At 42.3% G+C, this 14,382-nt stretch overlaps 1 protein-coding gene across 1 annotated transcript in view; it reads left to right on the top strand.

Moving 5' to 3' along the window:
- The first annotated feature begins 1,488 nt into the window (after nucleotides 1-1,488).
- brsk2a (BR serine/threonine kinase 2a) overlaps nucleotides 1,489-14,382 on the top strand; it is an 88,681-nt gene continuing 75,787 nt past the window's right edge. The window contains exons 1-3 of the mRNA XM_065022163.1: nucleotides 1,489-1,512; nucleotides 2,812-2,880; nucleotides 4,454-4,600. Of these exons, the coding sequence (XP_064878235.1) occupies nucleotides 1,489-1,512; nucleotides 2,812-2,880; nucleotides 4,454-4,600 (240 nt within the window). The remainder of the gene's footprint in view (nucleotides 1,513-2,811; nucleotides 2,881-4,453; nucleotides 4,601-14,382) is intronic.

The raw sequence follows: 14,382 nt of genomic DNA, 5'->3' as shown, positions 1-14,382 counted from the left end.
CAAAATTGAAAGGTTCCAAGAATGGTTTCTGTTGGTTGTAATTTGTGTGAGTGTTTATGCGTAAGCCATCATATAAGTGAGGTTACAACCCTGCAAAGTGCAGACTGTACAATCCACATGGGAATGCTGTGTGAACGGCAGGGTAGCCTAGTGGTTAGAGCGTTAGACTAGTAACCGGAAGGTTGCAAGTTCAAACCCCCGAGCTGACAAGGTACAAATCTGGCATTCTGCCCCTGAACAGGCAGTTAACCCACTGTTCCTAGGCCTTCACTGAAAATAAGAATTTGTTCTTAACTGACTAGCCTAGTTATATAATTTTTAAAAACTCACAGTAAAGACTGAAAGATGGAGCCTGTAAAATCAATTGTTTCTCCTTCACAATCACATACTACGTTGGGTGATAAAGTGAAAGCGATGGATGTTCCAAATGACACCTTATTCAATATGTATGGTGGGGAATTACTTTGGACCAGAACATGTCTCTAAACAACAGTAGTGCACTATATACGGAATAAAGTTTCTATGCACAGTTTTTTAGTAGGATTTTTTTGCATTGATTGTTGCCACGTAGAATTTTGCCAATAAATGTTGTTTTATGTGTCTCTTCACAGATCTCCACACTATGCATGCCCAGAGGTTATAAGGGTGAGTATGTATTAGTTTACTCTACAAGGGCACGATTCAGTCCTAGGAACTGTATGCCTTTCCTATGAATGCCTTTCCCACGCACTTCTCAGTAGTTGGTATTCAGACTTACCTTATGCAGGTGCTCGTGCTGAATAAATTGAATTCAACCATTGGAAAACCCTCCAACATGCTGACCAACAGATTTTCTCATGGAGTTTTCATTCAATAGGGTTTTCTTGACAGACTCACTAGAATATTCTATAGAAACGGTTCAGAATATTAGGGATCAATGAAAGAAAATGTGTAAATACATGCATATTGTATTTGTGTCATATTCAGAGCCAATTGGTAGATTTAAAAATACTCTGATCTTGTATATTATTTACGGTTGGGAAAGTATTTATGAATAATACTTTTTTAATAAGTTTGGAGAGCCGCTACACACAGAATATATTGGTGAATCAGGAATACATTGGTTTTATTCATCCTGAAAGTTACCTTATTCAATTGTTCAATCTATTTGGGGCTCCCAAGTGGCGTACCAGTCTAAGGCACTGCATCTCAGTGCTTGAGGCATCACTACAGACACTCTGGTATGAATCCAGGCTGTTTCACAACCGGATGTGATTGGGAGTCCCATAGGGCAGCGCACAATTGGCCCAACGTCGTCTGGGTTTGGCTGGTGTAGCCGTCATTGTAAATAAGAATTTGTTCTTAACTGACTTGCCTAGTTAAATAAAGGTTAAATAAAAAAAATAAAACCAAATAAAAAAATATATTTGAAGGTGAGACAAGTGTACAACAGGGGTTGCGCTAGCCTAATATGATCCCCTTTTGCTAGGGATCCTCAGGAACAACCACATGAACGTGACAGAGGAAAGAAAGGTAAACCGACAATGTAATGGAATGTTGCAAAATGTAAGGAACCTAACACTAAAGTGAAGTGTAGGCTATGTGGGTAGCTGACTGTGGCTACTGATAGTGGCTAATTTTACCGCATACAAATTGTAGAAATACAGTGATAAGTCTGGTCATATAATTAAAACATTATAGAAATCATAAATAAACTCGGTAGGTTTGGCGCTATACTGTCATTTGCGCATGGCTACAGAAGCCTATAGCTTGGGTCTCCAAATTTCACCCCTGCAAGTTATAAGGCCAGCATGTAATAAAATGCCCTATGGAAAAGCTGATATGTTGATATGCTTCCATTTGCTGACATATGACTGGTTTCACATTTCTCTCCAGCGAAAGGTAAAATAGATCTAAAACAATAATCATATATATTTACAATCCCCTTATCCAAACAGCATACTACACTCAACAAAAATATAAACACAACATGTAATGTGTAGGTCCCATGTTTCATGAGCTGAAGTAAAAAATCCCAGAAATATTCCGTACGCACAAAAAGCTTCTCTCAAATTTTGTGCGCACATTTTTTACATCCCTATTAGTGACCATTTCCCCTTTGCCAATATAATCCATCCACCTTACAGGTGTGGCATATCAAGAAGCTGATTAAACAGCATGTTCATTACACAAGTGCACCTTGTGCTGGGGACAATACAATTGTTTTATTTCAATCGACTTATATGAACTGAGTAAACTCAGTAAAATAAAAAAAATGTCATGTTCATTACACAAGTGCACCTTGTGCTGGGGACAATACAATTGTTTTATTTCAATCGACTTATATGAACTGAGTAAACTCAGTAAAATAAAAAAAATGTCATGTTTCGTTTATATGTTTTTTCAGTATAATTTACCTAGCTCATATCAATAGCTCTTGTTAATTTGTAAATTACAGTGCATGGAGAATTGTCATTTCTATCCGAAAAAATAAAGTAGACGTTCCACTTGAAACTGACAGGTTGCTTGACCTTATTCATTGTTTCATCACGAGTAATGGTGGTGGAATTATGAGGGATTTAAATCAAGGTCACCTCCACCACACCTTCTTTTGTTTGATCTCCACCCCAAACAAATAACGAGTGCTATTCTCATGCTTAAGTATACACGTAGAGAGAAAAGTACATAAAAAGGGAATTACGTTCCCTTAACTCGGAATTACCCCAAATGAGGTTGATCCATGATCCTCCTCTGAGATATTAGCCTTCACTTAAAAATTCCTATGTTTCTCTTAATTTTTTTTCTCTCTTTGTCTTTCTCTCTCTCTCTTAGGGGGAGAAGTATGACGGCAGAAAAGCAGACGTGTGGAGCTGTGGGGTCATCCTCTTTGCCCTATTGGTGGTGAGTGTCAACTTTCACCCTTTGAATTGAATAAACTATTAATCCCACAAGGGGAAATTGGATTTGCCACCAGCAAGAGACGTACAGAAACAATATGCGCTTGCATACATCAGAGTGCACTGGTGGCTGGTTCAATAGCCCCAACGCATGACTTGGATTACTAGCTAATGGAATGGACTAAAATCCTGACCCCAACCTTAGATATACTAGCGCAACAACAATATCATCTGAGCACTTTGGTCTTTTCTAGCCTGACCATATGTAACAGTATAACTTTAAACCGTCCCCTCGCCCATACCCGGGCGCGAACCAGGGATCCTCTGCACACATCAACAACAGTCACCCACGAAGCATCGTTACCCATCACTCCACAAAAGCCGCGGCCCTTGCAGAGCAAGGGGAACCACTACTTCAAGGTCTCAGAGCAAGTGACATCACCGATTGAAATGCTAGTAGTGCGCACCACCGCTAACTAGCTATCCGCTTCACATCCGTTATACATAGGGACTACTTTGTTTGGCCACAGTTAGCCTCCCATTCTCTCCCTGTGTTTTGGCTATAATATAGAAGGCCCTGAAGCCTGGTGCCTTATTTCATAATCTAGGACTGTAGTTTCTCCACGTCCCTCCTTTATGAATAATGGATACAGCCACACAGACACTCTGCTTACTGAAATAAATACTAACTCAGACTGACTGTTTTTTGGCCACAGACCACTGTGTGTGCGTGCGTGTGCATGCATATGTGTTGGTGTTGGTGTTCGTGTGTGTGTGTGCGTGCGTGCATGCACATTCATGCATGTGTTACACCAGGCCACTTAAACAAAGAACGACAAGTGCCGATGCATCTTCTAAGTCCCGTTCTCTTTCACATATGATTTGGTTTGTCATTTTCTTTATCAATTTCTTTACTTTCCACCTTCCAAACAAAGTTTATTTCCATTTGTTTGAGTGTAAATAAATGCTCTCTCTCTCCTGTCGAGCTGTGCTTAATCTGGGCTCCCTCTGTCCTGTTGCTGGCTAGGAGAGCACCATTTGTTGGATTGGATGAGACATTCTCATTCCCCTGCAGTTAATTTGTTACACAAGTCTTCCCCATCTCTGTCTTTCTCTCTCTCCTTCCTTCCTTCTCTATCTTGTATTATTGATGTTCCTGTTGTATATCAAACAACCACATCTGCAGGGTGTCAGTCCGTCTTGATAAACGGTTGTGAGTGTTAAAGTAGGGAGGTGGAAAGAGAGAGAATGCAGAGTAATTATTAACACTGCAGCCCTCTTCTCTGTTTACCTGTTTATTATTTATTTAGCATCACGTTGAAGGGCAAATCTCACTAATTGGAGTGTTGCTGCATCATGTCAGAAACTCAGTTGTTTTTGTTTTGGGGAGTCTTGTTATTTTATTTCCTTGCCATCGCTTGATCTTTTTGATGAACTCTCAGCCATTGTGTTCCAAGTTAACACGTTTGGTCTGATGGCAACTTTGCCTCATAACTTTGCCACCCTCTACTTCCCTCTTTCCCCTGTCTCTCCCCCTACCCCATTTCTGGTCTCCCTCATCCCCCCCCCCCTCTCAGGGTGCCCTTCCATTTGATGATGACAATCTGAGGAACCTGCTGGAGAAGGTGAAGCTAGGAGTGTTCCATATGCCCCACTTCATACCCCCAGACTGTCAGAACCTCCTCCGGGGCATGATCGAGGTAGACGCCACCAAACGGCTAACGGTCAGTTAAATGCTTGGTTGTTTAAACACGGGCTCAGAGAGATTTTTTTGCTTTGGCCTAATGATTTTGCTGTCACAATAGGTCAGCAACCTTTCACAACGAACATGGGATTAACACAGCATCAGGTGCAAAGCAATTTCAAGGGTTACAGGCATTTCTTCCTCTCAAGGCCCCCACACCGGCCCATTTTTTCCCCCTTGAAACCCCCACTATTAAATAATGGCAATTCTGGGCCAAAAAAGCTAACAAACTATTTTAACAGCCCACTTGGCTTAAGAGGGACCAGCCCATCTGGCATTTGCCAGAACTACCCTATGGCCAGTCTGTACCTGAGTGGTTAGCTGCCTTGATTAAGGGCACAGTGACATTGAATGGTACCTGGGAACAGGGAGCAGTAGCCCTCTGGTTGTCAGTTCAGTTCCCGCTATTTTTCAGCCCAGGGCTTGAAGCGGCAATCACCCCGGCTATTGTTCCACCTCTCTAACCTCTAGGCTACCCTACCACCCCACGCTTGGCTCGGAGGGAAACATGATGCCAGTAGTCGTTCACTAAATTTGCTAATACAACCTTCATTCTGCCAAGCAACCCTTCTTTATAGTCATGCAGTTCCACATCTGTACTTGTGAATATGTGAATATGCAAATTGACCAATAAATTGACCCATTCATTGACCCATAAACTAGGACTATAAATGATTTAAGCAGGGTTCATACAGACATTGGCAAGTCAAATTCAAGGACTTTCACCACATAATTGTCCTTTTCATGGACCTCAACCTCAATATCATTTATATAATACTACAGGTAAAAAAAAAACGGGTTATTTTGGGGGGAATGGATTTGTATGGAAATCCAAGTTGAAGCCAACATTAGATCCACCCATGGTTTTACCGCGACAGAGTAGCTCAAGACTGAATTAAAGTGGTGGAAAACAAACTAAATCTCTCAAAAACGGACATAAAATTCAATCACAGATAATTAAAAAGGGAGCAGGAGAACTTATAAATTGCCTACAATCATTTAATATAAGGACTTTTCAAGCACCAAATTGAGGAAATGTCTGATTTTCAAGTTAGGCCTATTCCAGTGCTTGAATTTCTGAGCTCCAAATTCAAGTTTAATTAGGCTACTTCAAGCCCCTGGTATTGTTTAAAATTGCATATGTAACATGGAAAACAAAATGCATTTATCATGTTATTTCATTGCCAGGTCATATTGTGAATAAGCCCACTACGCTAAAACTCTTCTAGTTTGTCTTAAGTATACTATAAATATACTATCATTACACTTCAACACACTTATGAAAATTGTACTTTATATTATTTTTTATTTATTTTTTATTTTTTTATTTTAGTATAATCTATATATGCTATCATCTGCCTTCAATACACTTATGTACAGTCTTTTAGTATTATAGTCTTTGATTGAAGCTCAGTGTTCAATTCAAAACTCCCTACCATCATATCTAGGATAATATGACACCAATCTCAATGAAATCATCTTGATTGGAGGTACACAACACACTCCCCTCCTCCCTTCTTGAGCCGTCTGGCTGTTACCGAGAACCACATACCGGATTTTTGAAAAGGGTTGTTAGCAATTGATTTTTTAAGAGTATTTCTTGCTTATTTCTACCTACCTTTATTTCTACCTAGCTCAATTCTAGACATTGGATTAAAACTAGTTCATAAAGTGACCATTGCCGGATTGACTACATTTGTAGGTGCAACAGTTTTTATTAAATGAATAATTTTATCGCTCCCACGTGCACATTCCTGTCAGTTAAGAAACAACAATGTGCTACCTTTTTGTTGCGTTTATGACAATGCAGCATAATCTCAGAGTTCTAATACCAGGTTGGTTGCTCAGCAACAGTTGCCTGCGCCATGATGCCAGTCATAAGAAGTGAATCAATAAATGCAAACAAATATTTTGATTAGCTAGGTAGCCAACTAGCTAACGTTACATAGCTAACATTAGCTTGCGTCTACAGTCCATCAGGTCGGAAGTCAACTGTTGATCTAAACAATTGCGTGTAATCGGAGCACAAACAAATATTTACAAATAACTAGCAATCGTCCTTGGCTGCTATGATAACCAAATAACTTTAGCTAGCTAAGTAATCTTTGCCAAAGTATGATTCTAAAGTTTGCTAATATGTACTGCATTGCAAGTTCATCTGCCACAAAAGATCATACATTCTTACACACAACGTATCTAGTTAGTTATGTTAAGTTTAAAACAACCTAACTTTGGGAAACTTCCACTCTACTCATGTTCATTCGTATTGCACCGGCCAAGCTATGGTAAGATGAGGTAGTTAGAAATCAGACAGTTAGGACAAACACTGCGCTACATTTTCTCAAAGAGCAACCAAGACCACACAAACCATAGCAGAGAAAACAAATTGTTTTGTTCAGAAACAGTAAGCTACCACATATAGTAAAGGGTTGAATCCCAAACACACATGTAAACAGAACAGTTGTGCATGCTAGCTAGCATCAATTTACCAGACTCGACTGACAGGATAAAAAAAAAATATATATATTTATTTCACCTTTATTTAACCAGGTAAGCTAGTTGAGAACAAGTTCTCATTTACAACTGCGACCAGGCCAAGATAAAGCAAAGCAGTGTGACAGAAACAACAACACACATGGAATAAACAAGAGTACAGTCAATAACACAATAGAAAAAAAGAAAGTCTATATACAGTGTGTTTTAAAAGCATGAGAAGGTAAGGCAGTAAATGGGCCATAGTATCAAAGTAATTACACTATATCAGATTAACACTGGAGTGATAGATGAGCAGATGATGATGAGCAGATGATGGTGTGTAAGTAGTGATACTGGTGTGCAAAAGAGCAGCAAAGTAAATAAAAACAATATGGGGATGAGGTCGGTAGATTGGGTGGGCTATTTACAGATGGAATATGTACAGCTGCAGCGATCGGTTAGCTGCTCAGATAGCTGATGTTTAAAGTTGGTGAGGGAAATAAAAGTCTCCACCTTCAGCGATTTTTGCAATTTGTTCCAGTCACTGGCAGCAGAGAACTGGAAGGAAAGTCGGCCAAAGGACGTGTTGGCTTTGGGGATGACCAAAGCCATGCATGCTACGGGTGGGTGTTGTTATCGTGACCAGTGAGCTGAGATAAGGCAGAGCTTTACCTAGCATAGACCTCTAGATGACCTGGAGCCAGTGGGTCTGGCGCCAGTGGGTCTGGAGTTTGGTGGCGTGAGTGAAGGAGGCTTTGTTGCAAAGTAGAAAGCCGATTCTAGATTTGATTTTGGATTGGAGATGTTTGATATGAGTCTGGAAGGAGAGTTTACAGTCTAGCCAGACACCTAGGTATTTGTAGTTGTCCATGTTTTCTAGGTCAGAACCGTCCAGAGTAGTGATGCTAGTCGCACAGTACTGTCTTTTATCGATGGCTGTTATGATATCGTTTAGTACTTTGAGCGTTCCAGAGGTGCACCCTTGACCAGCTCGGAAACCGGATTGCACAGCGGAGAAGGTACGGTGGGATTCGAAATGGTCCGTGATCTGTTTATTAACTTGGCTTTCAAAGACTTTAGAAAGGCAGGGCAGGATGGATATAGGTCTGTAACAGTTTAGGTCTAGAGTGTCACCCCCTTTGAAGAGGGTCCTCGGACGAAACGAAAGAGAGGTTGAACAGACTGGGCACAGGGGTTGCAACAATGGCGGTGGATAATTTTAGAGAGATCAAACGTGTAGAATAAATTCCAGCTCCAGCACAAACTCTTTCTCTCTTGTCTTGTCATTTTTATAATCCAAATGTGTGCTGACTGATCAACACATTGTCAAGTTATTTTCAGTATGTTCACAGAAAATCTGAAGTCGCCATGCAAAAGTGGAACTTATTCAGGGGGCTGCACATGGTACAACAACAATATCACTCAGAACTACTGCTTGCAATACATTCTGTGTGCCAGTCTGGTCTCATAGACTCGACGTAACATGGTAAACATAAAGCTGGGGCACTGATTTTAGTATAATATGTTAGGTTTGGTATGATATGATATGGTTACGTAAGACAGAAGGTTACTTAAAACACTTTCCTGCAGTCAAGTGACCAAATTACCCTCTAGTGTGCACAAGACAATAATCCAAAACACACAATCAAGTGTACATGAAAATGTCTAAAAAGCAACAAATTTGAAGTTTTGGAATGGCTAGTCAAAGTCCAGACCTAATCCCAATTGAGATGTGGTGGCAGGACTTGAAATGAGCAGTTCATGCTTGAAAGCCCACGAACGTCGCAGTTTTAAAGCAGTTCTGCATACAAGAGTGGGCCAGAAGTCCTCCACAGCGATGTGACAGACTGATCAACAACTACAACAAGCATTTGGTTGCAGTCATTGCAGCTAAAGGTGGCACAACCAGTTATTGAGTATTACGGGGAAATTACTGTACTTTTCCACACAGGGAATTGGGTGTTGCATAACTTTGTTAATTACGTAAATAAAATATGTATCCATTTCTTTTTGTAACGGCTTTCTTGTGGAGAAGGAGAGTCGGACCAAAAGGCAGCGTGATGATGATTCATGATATTTTAATGAAGGAAAAAACTATACATGAATAAACTACAAAACAATGAAATGTGAAAACCGAAACAGCCCTATCTGATGCAAACACAAAGACAGGAACAATCACCCACAAAACACTCAAAGAATATGGCTGCCTAAATATGGTTCCCAATCAGAGACAACGATACACACCTACCTCTGATTGAGAACCACTCCAGACAGCCATAGACTTTGCTAGATAACCCCACTAAGCCACACACCCAACACCCCACAAAAACCCAGACAAAACACACCACAATAAACCCATGTCACACCCTGGCCTGACCAAATAAATGAAGACAAACACAATATATTACGACCAGGGCGTGACACTTTTGTTATTTGTAAACTCAGGTTCCCTTTATCTATTATTAGGTTTTGGTTGAAGAGCCAATAACATTCAAATATATGCAAAAATAGAGAATATCAGGGGGCAAATACATGTTCACGGCACCGTATGTCACTGTATATAATTTGGCTGTATATATTTTTAGATATAGGCCTATTGTAAACGTGTTTTATTGTTGCGTTGCAATCTTTATTTCTAAAATAACATACAAGTGCTAAAATAACTTTCATCTACATACTATTTTGACCGAGGCAATGAACTGTCCATGGATTAGCATAGCAATTGATATAACGGGACCATATTTGAGCTTAATTCAAATTACACAGGTAAGTTAACAGTTACAGAAATCAGGGATGCAGACAGGCTCTCTCTATCTGAGATACTGTGTCCAACACACCGTTTTTTATGCTGGGCACCTTCTTACCAAAAAAGGATGTTATTATGATATATATTTTTCAATTAAATACTTCGCTAAAATAAAAGTTTAAGGAAGAATGGGCATGCACCACATTACTACAAGACAAACCAGCAAAACGTGTGTTCATTTAATTTCAAAAGGCATGAAAAGGTAGCATAATGGGATAATGTCTTATTATGGAGTGTTTAGAATCCAATTCTTTACCTTGTATGCAATACAAATCACGTTATTGTGGAAGCACCTCCTCTAAGAGTATGAACTAGGCCGTTTGAGAAGGTTTGAATCCTAAGCAAACTGCCTACACATCATACTTCAAATGTATTATTTTTCAGTATACGATATGTTCACTATCATTAAACTTAAACACACTCATTAAAAATGTACTTCAATTTCAAACACTTTACTTGTAATTTAGTATATTCATTCAAGATATACCTGGAGCTGTTTTTAAGTTGACACGTTGATTTTCTTCATGAAATTCTGCTTGTGAGTGATCAATTACACTATAAGTATACAGTGCCTTGCAAAAGTATTCATACCCCTTGTATTTCTTCAAATTTATTGTGTTGCAAAGTGGGATAACTTTATTTAATTGTCATTTGTTGTCAACAATGAACTCAAAATACGTGTAATGTCAAAGTGAGAAAAAAAGTAATGATTACAAATAATACAATTTGGTAATTACAATACTGTTGTTGCATAATTATACAGCCCCTTTGTTTAGGCAAGCCTAAATTAGTTCAGGAGTAAAATCTGGCTTAACAAATCACATAATATGTTACATGGACTCTGTGTGAAATAATAAGGGCTGACATTATTTTTGAAAGACTAACCCTTCCTCTGTCCCCAATACATAAAACATCTGTAAGGGAGCCTTTTGAAAGCTTTATAATGTCACAGCAGATTTCCTCCTCTTCGTCTGAAGAGGAGTAAGGATCGGACCAAGATGCGGCGTGGTAAGTGTTCGTCATTTTAATGGAAAACTGAACACTACAAAGTGACAACCGTGACGCTACTGCAACACTGTGCTAACAAGTAACATAACATAGACAATCACCCACAACCCACAATGACAAAACAGGCTACCTAAATAGGGTTCCCAATCAGAGACAATGACTAACACCTGCCTTTGATTGAGAACCATATCAGGCCAAACACAGAAACAGACAAACTAGACATACAACATAGAATGCCCACTCAGATCACACCCTGACAAAACAAAACATATAAACATGCAAAGCAAACTATGGTCACGGCATGACATATAAAGAAGGGCAGTGATTGGTAGATGGGTAACAATATCAAATCAGACATTGAATATATCTTTTTAAGCATGTCTCGTTAATAATTATGCTGTGGATTATGTATTAAACCACCAAGACACATCACAGACACAGTCATCCTTCTGAACTGCAGGACAGGAATTAAGATGCTCAGGGATGTTACCATGATTTTAAAACAGTTACAGAGTTCAATGGCTGTGATGGGAGAAAACTGAGGATGAACCAACAACATTGTAGTGACTCCACAATAATGACCTAAATGACAGAGTGAAAAGAAAAATCTAAATATACAAAACATGCATGTTGTATGCAACAAGGCACTCCTGAGTGGCGCAGCGTTCTAAGGCACTGCATTTCAGTGCTAGAGGCATCACTGCAGACCCTGGTTTGATTCCAGGCTGTATCACAACCGGCCATGATTGGGAGTCCCATAGGGGCGGCGCACAATTGGCCAATGTCGTTTGGATTTGGCCAGGGTAGGCTGTCATTGTAAATAAGAATGTATTCTTAACTGACCTGCCTAGTTTAATAAAGGTTCAATAAAAAAATCTACTAAATTAAGTAATACTGCAACAACAACAAAAACATTGCAAAGGAATATACCTGTGGCCTAAATGCAAAGCCTTGTGTTGTGTTGGATTTGCCCCACACATATCACTGAGTAAATTCCGCCTGGTGGTGGCTGCATCATGGTATGGGCATGCTTGACATTGGAAAATACTGCAGAGTTTTTCAGGATATAAATAAATGGGATTGTCACGCGGGGCTAGGTGTGTGAGGAAGGAATCAGGCGCAGAGAGTTCCACAGGGAAAAAGTGCACTTTATTCCGGCACAAACAAACAAGCCCACAACTCTATGGGGCGGCAGCGTAACCTAGTGGTTAGAGCGTTGGACTAGTAACCGGAAGGTTGCGAGTTCAAACCCCCGAGCTGACAAGGTACAAATCTGTCGTTCTGCCCCTGAACAGGCAGTTAACCCACTGTTCCCAGGCCGTCATTGAAAATAAGAGTGTGTTCTTAACTGACTAGCCTGGTAAAATAAAATAAAATAAAATAAAAAAAACACTGAGCGCAGAAATATATGGACCACCCAAAACACAGGGTGCCAGGTCCAGAACACGAACACACCTAACTAACGCACACACGTAACACAAAATTAATCCCGCACAAAACAAGGGCGGGTAAACGTACTTTAAATAAGGAAGGCCATCAAGCACACACAAAAGGTCACAGGTGAAACTTATAAGACAAGACAAACAGACAACGAAAAAGGGATCGGTGGCGACTAGTAGGCCTGTGACGACGAACACCAAGCTGCGCCCTTCCCCTGATGCGCGGCTCCCGAAACGCGCCGCCACCGGCCTCAAGGGCGACCCGGAGGGCGGCAGAAGTCTCTCAGGAGAGAAGGATCCAAAATGTCCCCCACCGGTACCCAGCACCTCTCCTCCGGACCGTACCCCTCCCAGTCCACGAGGTACTGTAGGCCCCTCACCCGGTGTCTCGAGTCCAGAATGCCACGTACTGTGTACGCCGGGGACCCCTCGATGTCCAGAGGGGGTGGAGGGACCTCAGGCACCTCACCTTCCTGAAGGGGACCAGCCACCACCGGCCTTAGGAGAGACACATGAAACGAGGGGTTAATACGATAATACCTAGGAAGTTGTAACCTGTAACACACCTCGTTTATTCTCCTCAGGACTTTAAATGGCCCCACACAGATGAGGAGCGCTGACCAGCACCGCAGTGAGGCCCCCGTGTTCGGACCGGGTCTGGCTCTCGACCCGAAACCTGCCCCAGCTTCCGGCAGGGCAGGTGGAGGGGCAGGTTTCGGGTCGAGAGCCAGACCCGGTCCCTCGGTGCGAACACGGGGCCTCACTGCGGTGTTGGTCAGCGCTCCTCTTCTGCCGTTCCCCCGCCAGTCTCAGCGACTCCTGGACAGCTTTCCAGGTGTCCTTGTACGCTATACCGATTCCTCTACCGCAGGAGCCTCGGTCTAGCTCTGATGCCATGGGGCTGGTATCCCAACACACACTGAAAAGGGGATATGTTCGTTGAGGAGTGACGGAGGGAGTTCTGAGCAAGCTCAGCCCAAGGAACATACCTCGCCCACTCACCAGGCCGGTCCCGGCAATATGACCGCAGAAACCTGCCCACATCCTGGTTTACGCGCTCCACCTGCCCATTACTCTCGGGGTGAAAACCCGAGTTCAAGCTGACCGAGACCCCCAGTCTCTCCATAAATGCCCTCCAAACTCTGGACGTGAATTGGGGGCCCTGATCAGAAACAATGTCCTCAGGCACCCCATAGTACTGGTAGACATGGGTAAACAGGGCCTCCGCAGTCTGCCATAGGGCCATAGGGAGACCGGGCAATGTGATGAGACGGCAGGACTTAGAAAACTGATCCACAACGACCAGGATCGTAGTACCTCCCTGGGACGGGGGAAGGTCGGTAAGAAAGTCCACCGATAAGTGTGTCCACGGCCGTTGTGGAACGGGAGGGTCTGTCATAAAATCTCACGTTCTTAGCCAATGTGGGCCCCCAGTATCTCCCTCTAAGACTCCGCAATGTCCTTTTGATGCCAGGATGACCTGAGGAGGGTAGAGTATGAGCCCAATGGGTTAGTTTATCACGGACCCCCCTGAGCCCCTGCTGGGGGCCAGCTCTAACCGTGATGCCCTCTCTATTTCCGCGTCCACCTCCCATACTACCCGTGCCATGAGACATGAAGGTGGAATGATGGGAGTCGGCTCAACGGACCGCTCCTTGGTATCATAGAGGTGGGACAGCGCGTTGGCTTTGGTGTTTTGGGAGCCTGGCCGGAACGAGATGGTAAAACGAAACCGGGTAAAAAACATGGCTCATCTAACCTGATGAGGATTTAGCCTCCTCGCTGCCCGGATATACTCGAGATTACGATGGTCAGTCCAGATGAGAAAAGGGTGCTTAGCCCCCTCCAACCAATGTCTCCACACCTTCAGAGCCTTCACTACAGCTAACAACTCCCGGTCCCCCACGTCATAGTTTAGCTCCACCGGACCGAGCTTCCTCGAAAAGAAGGCACAAGGGCGGAGCTTTGGTGGCACGCCCGAGCGCTGGGACAGCACGGCCCCGACCCCAGCCTCGGACGCGTCCACCTCCACTA

The sequence above is a fragment of the Oncorhynchus nerka genome, linkage group LG9a, assembly GCF_034236695.1.
Source record: "Oncorhynchus nerka isolate Pitt River linkage group LG9a, Oner_Uvic_2.0, whole genome shotgun sequence".
NCBI lineage: Eukaryota > Metazoa > Chordata > Actinopteri > Salmoniformes > Salmonidae > Oncorhynchus > Oncorhynchus nerka.
Note: the sequence above shows the minus strand (reverse complement) of the source record. Positions and strands in the feature narration are given on the sequence as shown.